General features: G+C 25.0%; 1 protein-coding gene across 1 annotated transcript; it reads right to left on the bottom strand.

Moving 5' to 3' along the window:
* Nucleotides 1-828: 828 nt before the first annotated feature.
* LOC111686024 (pro-resilin) lies at nt 829-8,965 on the bottom strand. The gene is made up of 2 exons (XM_023448322.2): nt 8,847-8,965; nt 829-1,903 (listed from the first exon to the last, which is right to left on the bottom strand). The coding sequence occupies exons 1-2, from the start codon at nt 8,850-8,852 to the stop codon at nt 1,292-1,294; spliced, it is 618 nt and encodes a 205-aa protein (XP_023304090.1). The 5' UTR covers nt 8,853-8,965; the 3' UTR covers nt 829-1,291.
* Between the last annotated feature and the right edge of the window lie 1,421 nt (nt 8,966-10,386).

The following is a 10,386-nucleotide window of genomic DNA, read 5'->3' as shown; positions in this document are numbered from 1 at the left end:
CTATTCTATAGTCCAGACTATAGTCTATTCTATAGTCCAGACTATAGTCTATTCTATAGTATATTCTATAGTCCAGACTATAGTCTATTCTATAGTCCAGACTATAGTCTATTCTATAGTTCAGACTATAGTCTATTCTATAGTCCAGACTTTAGTCTATTCTATAGTCCAGACTATGGTCTATTCTATAGTCCAGACTATAGTCTATTCTATAGTTCAGACTATAGTCTATTCTATAGTCCAGACTGTAGTCTATTCTATAGTCCAGACTAAAGTCTATTCTATAATCCAGGTTATAGTCTATTCTATAGTCCAGACTATAGAATTTTTAGAGTTAGAAAATTTTTAAAAAACATTCTTAAAGCTTTTAAGCTTTAATAAGCCTTTAAGAAGTATAAAGCTTTTAAAAATATTAAGCTTAAAGTTTTGTTGAGAGAACTAAGGGTTTAAAAAATCTGTAAACTCATATTGTAAATATATTTTAGCTTTAGAAAAGACAAATTTAAAGACCCTCAATTAAAAGTTTTTTATTTCAATTTAAAGAAAACAAACTTTCAAAAATATTACTTTGTTTTATACAAAAATGCATTTTATTTAATTAATAATATAAATTCTTTTTTTACATGATTTTTTTATATAATGATTTCTATTATTTTACATTATAATGAGTATTTAATAAAAAATATACATTTGTCTATAGCAATATATATATAGATTTAAAATGTTTAATTAAAATGGTATGTTGTATGTATTGTATGTTGTATTTATGTGTGATTTACAATAGAGTTTGAAATATACATTAAAGAGAACAATGAAAGCACTTAACGGTGATGATAGCATAAAATATTTATATTTATATAAACAAATTATTAACTAGTTAAAACGAAAAACAAAAACACAACAAAAAAGCTTTTCTTGTTGTCCAATGAACAGAGAAATTCTTTTCAACAAAAAAAGCTTTATGGCAAGTTTGATGGTTACGATGGAAAAATGGTTGATTGGTAATGCTTAAGGCTAAGGCTTTGTTTTGTTGTATTCAAGTGAAAAAAAATATGAAAGTTTTAAAAGTTCTGGATAGAGGTAGAAGTATAATATGTATGCATAAATGAAAAGAAAAGTTTTCTTTTAAGAAAAGCTTTTTGTTTGGAAAGCTTTTCCTACTTCTCCTACTAACTTGTGATGAGTGATTTTTAAAACTAAAATTATTACAAAATTCATAACGACTAAATGTGAATGAATAAAATCTCTGTTTTGTTTTAAGCCTAAATTAAAAGAAAATCTTTCTAAAGCCTTATTGATAACCACCAAATTTGCCTTGTTGTTGTTGTGCATTGCTATCATAACCACCGCCATTGTTGTAACCACCACGACCAGCACCTTGACCGCCATTAACTTGTTCATAACGAATGGTGGGACGATAACCGTTCTGATCAGCTTCATAATCGACAATTTGTTTGCGACCATCGGGCAAGAGTACATAGTAACGGCCAACAGCTAAATCACCATCACGTGATTCCATATGACCGAAATCATTGCCGGATTCGTAGTCTTGAACATCATATTTGAATTCGTATTTGGCAGGTCCGTAGTTTTCTTCAGCACCATAACCACCATTTTGATTACCACCACCATAACCACCAGCACCGCCACCTTGTTTAGGGAAAATGGCACCGGTTACAGCGGGAGCACCATAACTGTTGGAGGGAGCTTGTGGGCCGCCAGCAGCACCACCACGATTGGGAGGTAAATAGTTGTTAGAAGGTGCCTGATAGGAGTTTGAGGGTGGTAGATAATTGCTATTGGGTTGCTGTTGCTGATTGGGGGGTAAATAGTTGTTTTGTGGTACTGGAGGTTCGGCTGAGACGAAGGAAAGGCAAGCCAAGACAGCGATTGTTGTAAAGCACTAGATCGAGAGAGGGGGGAAAAGGAGGAAATAGAGAATTAGTTTAGTTTGTTTTAAAGCTGATTTTAAATAAGCTTTTTATTGAAAGCTTCATTAATAAAAAGGTTTTAATGCTTTTGGGTGGTTTTTGAAAGTAATTTGCTGAAATTATTTTTAAGGAAGAGCTTTTTTTTAATTTTAACATCTTTTCAGAAGCTAAAAAGTTATTCATGAAAAAGTTTTCTACTCAAAGGCTTTTTAAGAAAGAGCTTTCATTAAAAAATATTTTTCTATAAAAGCTTTTCTATAAAAAGTTTATTTTGAAAAAAAATTCTAAAAATGTTTTAAAAAGCTTTTAAATAAGTTTTATAAAATAAAAAGTTTTTTTAAGAAGCTTTTTTCTCTTTAAATAACTTTATAGAAAAAAGCTTTCTTTTTAAAATTTTCTATTTAAATATTTTTTTAAATTAAAATTATATTTACCAAAAAGTTTTTTTTATGAAAAGCTTTCATATTAAAACATTGTTTTGAGGATAATCTTTATAAAGATAAAGTCATTTGTTAAAAAGCTTTTATATTTTTGTTTAAAGTACAAGCTTTTTAACTAAAGGGCTTTTATTATCTAAAATTGTGATTAAAAAGCTTTAGGCTTAAAAAATGTTTTTAGAAAAAGCTTTCCGTCGAAAGAAAAACTGACAATTAAAGAGCTTTTAAATAAAAAGATTTTTAAGAACAAGCTTTAAAGAGCTTTTAAATAAAAAGCTTTTTAAGAACAAGCTTTAAAGATCTTTTAAAAAGATTTTTAAGAACAAGCTTTAAAGAGCTTTTAAATAAAAAGATTTTTAAGGACAAGCTTTAAAGGACTTTTTAAAAGCTTTTTAAGAACAAGCAAGAAAAGCTTTTAATAAAAAAGCCTTTTAACTAAAAAGCTTTTAAAAACGCTTTTTCATATTTCTGACTGAAATATGAAAAAGCTTCGGGCTAAAAAAGAAAAAGCTTAGACAGCTAATAGCTGTTAAAAAGACGTTTAATGAAAGAGCTTTAAAACAAAAAAGCTTTTTATGCAAAATTGTTCTTTTTATTTACTAAAAACTATTCAATCGAAAAGCTTTCTTATAAAGAATACTGTTATAAGGAACATATCTTTGTTTAAAGCACAATAATTGATAAATGATCCTGTTTGTTTACAAAAAAAGCTTTGAATAAAAAAGCTTTTTATTAAAAGCTCTTTTATAAAGAATACTATTATATAGAACATATCATTGTTTAATGCTTTATATTTGAATATTTGTAAATTATCATGTTATAGTTTCACTTCAACTACTTTGTAAAAGCTTAAAGCTTTCTTAGTATTCAAGATTTATTTATATCTTTTTTGCTTCATTTGTTTAGCTTAATTTGAAATTTTACCCTTTTTCTTAATTTAACGTTGCAAAATCTTAGGTTCTTATCTTCTAAACAAATCTAAACTTTATTTTATTTGATATCATTTCTTTAAACAATTTATGCACGTCTAAATAGCGAAAGACTTTAACATGATTGTAATGAATTTGTTTCATAATCTAAATGTCTACTCATAAACTGAGATAAAAAAAGAAGAATGACATTAACATTTCAATGTTTAAAATTATCACACAGGTAGACAAACAGACAGACGGACGGAAGGACGGACAGACTGAAGAATACATTTACTCTAATAAAATTTATTTTACATTATGCAAGATGTCTATCATTGAATATAAAGACTTAAGACTACAAAATTGAAAAGATTTTTTTGTGCTTTTGAAATCTAAGATGTTAAATGTGGCATGCTACATATGTATGTATTGTTGCTAACTATGTTGGTTGTGTAAATAGAGAGGCAGGAAAATACTAAGAGATTGTGTGTGTGGCACTTGTTTTTTTTGTATAGATTTTTGCATATTTTTTTTCTTCTTTATTTAAGCTAGATAACTAAATTATTCATGTTTTAAAGAAATATAGAGACACACAAAAAAAATCTTTAAAAAAATTATGATTATGATAAAGTTGTCACAATCTGTTAGCACACCATAGATATTTAATGACACAATTTTTCATAAATTTCTGCAGTTTTTTTGCTGGTCTTTTTGAGAATGAAATATATGACAAAAACGAATGTTGTTAATTTTTTTAGTTCAGACATTTTAGCTCTTTTTTTCTCCAATATTTTATTATTAAAAATTAGTTTTAGTTTGTAATTAGTTTGTGGTTTAATTATGCGAAAGGGTGAGGTTGCAATGGGTAAGTGACTAAGGTGGGTGGTCGATTTAGAAAATTCAGTTAAATGTCAAAAGGCAAGGGTTTAAAATGACTCAGTAAAGTCAAATGCTTAAAAGCTTTTACAAACAAAGCTTTATTTTGGAAACTGGTTTGAATTTTCTGTTTTTAGTACCAAGTAGACAAAATGATAAATAGGTTTTATGAGGCTTTTTTATTGAAATTTTGTTAAAAAGCATTTATTAAAACTTTCAAAAAAAAGCTTTTTCTATAAAAAAAAACTTTAAAAAAGCTTTTGTTTATCTGAAGAAACTCAAATGCTAAAATTACTTTTCGCTGCTCAAACCAAGTTTGTTGCTTCTTAAAACAGGTTTTAAATTTCTGGTTTTCGCTCTAACTAGAAACTATAAAAAAAAGCTTTTAAGAATTTTTTTTTTAAGGTGCTCTTTCATGAAAAACTTTGAAGAAGCTTTAAAAAAGTCAAATGCTAAACTTAATTTGAATTCGATTAAAAGCTTTCTTAAACCAAATTTTGTTCTTGAAAATGGTTTAAATTTTCCTGTTTTATTTCCAAGTAGAAATAATAAAGAAGTGATTTTTTAAGCTTTTAGGTGACTTTCTATTAAAAAGCTTTTAAGAACCTTACTTTTATACAGCTTTAAAGAAGCTTTTCTATAAAAAAAACTTTTAGAGGCATTTTCTATAAAAAACTTTACAGAAGCCTTTTCTATAACAACTTTTAAGAAGCTTTTATACTACAAAGCTTTTATAAAAAATGTTTAAAAAGTTATTTTATAAAAAGCTTTTTATAGTTTTTCTATATAAAGCTTTTTAAAGCTTTTCTATATAAAGCTTTTCTATATAAAGCTTTTCTATATAAAGCTTTTCTATATAAAGCTTTTTAAAGCTTTTCTATATAAAGCTTTTTAAAGTTTTTCTATGAAAAGCTTAAGCAGCTTTTAAAACTTATCTATAAGAAGCTTTTAAATGCTTTTCTATAAAAATCTTTTCCAGGCTTTTCTACAAAATGCTTTTTCAAGGTTTTCTATTAAAACGGCTTTTTAAAGCTTTTCTATAAAAAAGCTTTTACTAACTTTTTCATAAGCTTTTCTATAAAAAGTCTTCTTCAAGCTTTTCTTTAAAAAGTTATTTAAAAAGTTTTTTCAAGCTTTTATTTAAAAAGTTTTTTCAAGCTTTTATTTAAAAAGCTTTTTCAAGCATTTCTTTACAAAGCTTTTTCTATAAAAACTTTTTTACAAGTTTTTCTATAAAAACTTTTTTACAAGTTTTTCTATAAAAACTTTTTCAAGCTTTTCTTTAAAAATCTTTCTCTCTAGAAAAGCAGTTTGAAGCAATTATTTTGTAATTCATCTTACGTTTAAGACAAGCACTTAATACAAACTAAAAAAGACTAAAACATTTACAATTGTAAAAAAGCTTTCTATTAGTTTTAATAAAAAATGTGTGATTTCTTTAGGAAAATGCTAATTTAATGCCAAATTTAAAGTATTGTCATGTAAAACTGGGTTATTGTTCGTTCCCATTTAGTTTAATTTCAGCTATAAATCATTTTCTTTAATATTTTTAATACACATCCATCTTATTTTTGTAACAAATTTAACATACACACACCCATTATTAATTGATTTCTGCCGCCTTTTTTCCATTCATTTGTTAATTTTTTTTCAATCAAATTTTAGTGCTTAAACAAATGTTTATAGTTTTGTTTTAAATTATAAACATTTTATTTATTCGACAATATATAACGATTAACACGTATGTTAATCAATAAAAAATTTTGAAAAGAAAAAAAATCTGCATAAATTTTGTAAATTAATTTGAGACTAAACAAATTTCAAAATTATTGTTTAGTTGACAAGTTTGTGTTTTTTCTTAAATTACAAATTTAACATAAACACTTGTTTTTTTTAATTCGTAAATCTGCATTTTTTTCTAAAGGAATTTTTATGAACTTGACTTTGATGGCTGAATGTTTAGGAATGTTTTTTTACTTTTCTTTTATGTTTTAATAAAATATGTAAATTTTTTATATGCTTAAGACTGGTAGTCATTGAGTTAATGTTTTATTAAACAATTATTAATTAAAAATTTTTTAAATTTATGTTTATTTGCAGGAAATGTTTTGAAAATCAAGGAGAATTCAAATAAGTGGTGAGTTTTTTAGATTTCTTTATTGTAAATAGTTTCTAGTAACAAATATTTCTTTACACATACCATGGGGTTTAAAGCTTTTCTGTAAAGTATTGGATCAAAGTACAATTTAGAGATTTTTTGAAATGTATGGTTTTTAGCGACCTTATTCTGAAGAGGCAGTTTTTTAAAAGCTTTATTATTTCAAAAAAGCTTTTGTCCTTTTTTAACAGTTTCTTTTACATTCAAAAGAGTTTCTTTTCTTTTTAATAGATTTTTAAGCTTTTTTAATTTTCAAAAGAGCTTCAGAGCTTTTTTATTTTCAAAAGAGCTATTGAGTTTTTTTTATTTTCAAAGGAGCTTTTGAGCTTTTTTGTTATCAAAAGAGCTTTTGTGCTTTTTTATTTTCAAAAGACTTTTTGTGTTTTTTCTTTTAAAAATTGTTTTGAGTTTTTTTTAAAAAGTTTTCAAATGAAGAGCTTTTAAGCTTTTTTCAAAAGAGTTATTGTACTTTTTCTTTTTTTCAAAAAAATGTTCAATTAAAGAGCTTTTGTGCTTTTTTATAGCTTTTCAAATTTATAGCTTTTGTGTTTTTTTTTTCTTTAAAAACACATTTTTTACTTTTAAAAGAGCTTTTGAACTTTTTTATTTTTAAAGTAGCCTTTAAGCTTTTCTACTTTCAAAAGAGCTTTTGGGCTTTTTTATTTTCAAAAAAGTTTTCAAACTCTTTTTATAAAGTAAGCACTTTATAAAGCAAAAGATTTAAAAAACCTAAATATTTTGGATTCAAGTTAAATTTTAAACTTTTTTTTGTAAATATAAAAACATGAAAATAATTTATAACAACTTTTTAAGATTTTTAGAGCTTTTTTAAAACTTTTCCTAAAGATTCTTAAACGTTATGCAAATTCCTGGAAAATACTGTGAAAAATATCTGAAAATGTTTGTTGTTTAGCTTTTTGAGCTTTCTTTAATTTAAAAGCTTTTTCTTATAGTTAAAAAGCTTTTTTTTCTAAAATTGTCAAATTTTCACAAATTTTTAAAGTTTTAGTTAGTTTTACTTATGAAATTTTTAATTTGTTAAATCATATTTATGGAAAGTTCTTTCATATTATTACAATCTGAGAGAGCTTTAAAAGCTTTTCTTTAAATTTTTAATCTTAAGGCGTTTATGACAAAATCGAATCTTTTTAACTGATTTTTATAAGTTTTGTGTTAATTTACTGATTTCAAGATAAATTATGAAATTTCAGTTGATTTTTTGTCAAATTTGTATGTAAACAAAAGACTTTGTATGTAAACAAAAGACTTAAGACTTGATGAATTTGAACTTAACTAAAGATTGAAGACACAAACTTTAAAAGGATCCTATTTCAAAAGTTTTTTCACTTCGTTTTCATTAATGTTTTGAACAAATTTTAAAGATTTACTTTTGTTTTAGTAAAAATTTCGAAATTTTTGCGGAAATTGTCAAATTTGTATGTAAACAAAAGACTTTAGACACAAACTTGGTGAATTTAAACAAATGATTAAGGAAAGAAACTCGGTTTGTGAAAGGAGTTTCAAATGGTTTTTTAGCACTTGATTGTAAGACTTAAGACACTTTGTGTTTGTGACACAAACTTTGTGCTTTAGAACTTAACAAAAGATTTAAGAAACGAACTTGAATTTTATTTTTAGAATTAAAAGACTTAAGACGCAAACTTTGTAAATTCTAAGCAAATAAAAGACTTAAAAAACAAACAGGATTTTAAAGAGTTTTCTTAACACTTTTAAGGAGTTTAAGATATTTTAAGAATATTTTGTTTAAATTTAAATAAATTTGATATATTCTTATAGAAAAGACTTCAGACACAAATTTTTTGTTTTAAAACTAAACAAAAGATTTATGACACGAACTTAAATTGTTAAGATCAAAAATAAAGAGATGTTTTTAACACTTTTAAGGAGTTTTAAGAAGATTTTAAGAATTTTTTTTTAATATAAATGATTTTGATATTTTCTTAAATAAAAGACTTAAGACACAAACTTTGTGTTTTAGAACTAAACAAAAGATTTAAGAAACGAACTTGAATTGTAAAGTTTTTGATTTATATTGTTAAGACTTGAATTTTGCACAAAATTTTTAGGAAAATTTTAACAAATTTAAAGAGATTGAAATTTTCACAAAGTAAACGATTTAAGACACAATATTTGGAAATTCTAAACAAATAAAAGACTTAAAAAACAAACACAATTTTAAAGATTAAAGATATTTTGTTAACACTTTTAATAAGTTTAAGAGATTTTAAACAAATTTTGAATAATTTATTCAAGATTTCTAAAAATTTTTAGTTTTTAAACAAAACATTTAAATTTTTGCTCAAATAAATTTTAAATTAAAAGCTTTTTTTAAACTATTTTCAACACTACAATATTTCATTTTTAAGACACCAATTTTAGATTCAAAATTTTCTCAATAACAAATCCTTTAGTTGTTTATAATTTTAACACTTTTTCTCCACAACCATTTAAACACTTTAAAGTCCTTTTTTGGAAAAATATTGTTTTGTTTTTCGAAAAATTATTTTAATACCTTCATTGTTGTATATTCAATATTTAATGTTAAAAGGATCACACTGTATTAACTAAATACAAATACTTAAGTTGTTCTTCTTATGAAGATGGTTGAATGGGATTTGATACTGTAACAATTTTGTAGGCCAGTATTTATATTTGAACGTCAAACATTAACAACAGCAACACAACACATCAACAAAAAATACCCCCAAAAACATTAAAACTTAAACATCACAAGAGCAAACTTTAGAAAAAAAATGCTCTAAGAAAAAAAGAAACAACAACAACTACAGCAAAACACCACGCAGATACAAACAATAATAAGATGAAACCATCAAAATAATAAGCGCGCCAAATTCAAAATAGAGTTAGATAGTGAGACCAAAAACAAAAACTAACAAAGAGAATCATTATTAAAAAACTGCACTATTGCCAAGCCAAACAAAACCTTCTCTTCCCTTGAACAACAACAACATTAGCAGCAACAGCAGCAGCAATTTTAACAAAATCATTTAATGTTTTCTCAAACAAATACAAGAATCTATTAAGAAAAACCAAACTAAAGCAAAAGTATCTTCCAACAAACCTCCTAAACATACAAACAAACAAACACCCAGAAAAAAAACCCTATTAAAAACAAATGCATCACCAGCAACATTAAGTTAAACTCCATCAAACTCAAAACATATAAAAAAAATCTCAATACAATTTTAATATTTTTTTTCTTTTTCTTAAATAAGCATTAGTTGTATTACAAAAAAAACTTTACTTTCTGTTTAACAACAAAAAACTATCAAGATTTTTGAAAAAAAAAACAAAAATCTCAAACCAATATGAGCACTGAGGGAGTAATTTAAACATCACTGTAACATAAAACATGTGTATAAACATTAAATTCCTTTACTACCGTCTTAGCACTATGGGACTGTTAAAAATTTCATTTCATTAAACTGGATTTTTTTTTAATTACACAATTCCATTACTATTTCTTCAAGTTGTCCCATTAGAAATAATTTGTAATATTAAATCGAAAAATTATCATTTATATGTTTATTATCTGCTGTAGACCGGCTTTAAAAGGGGGGAGTGTTAATATTATCATTAAAAAAATTAAAAATTCATGGATATTTCACACATATTTTTATTTGATCGACTCTATTAGATACATGATTTTTAAAAATAACTTTGAAGAAATGTGTTTATTAAGCAATAAACTTGTTAACAAAATTGTCAAGACAACAAACAGATCTATAGTAAAGACTATAGACTGATATAAAAACAAGACTATAAACTGATATATAGTCTGATCTATAGTCAAGACTGTAGACTAATCTATGGTAAAGATTATAGAGAGATCTAGTAAAGACTATAGAGTGTTCTAAAGACAAGACTGTAGACTGCTCTATAGTCAAGACTTTACATAGATAGATAGTCAAGACGATAGACTGATCAATAGTCAAGACTATAGACTAATCTATAGTCAAGACTATAGACTAATCTATAGTCAAGACTATAGACTAATCTATAGTCAAGACTATAGACTAATCTATAGTCAA

This window comes from Lucilia cuprina, chromosome 6 (genome assembly GCF_022045245.1).
Source record: "Lucilia cuprina isolate Lc7/37 chromosome 6, ASM2204524v1, whole genome shotgun sequence".
NCBI lineage: Eukaryota > Metazoa > Arthropoda > Insecta > Diptera > Calliphoridae > Lucilia > Lucilia cuprina.
This window is presented reverse-complemented; position numbering and strand designations above follow the sequence as displayed.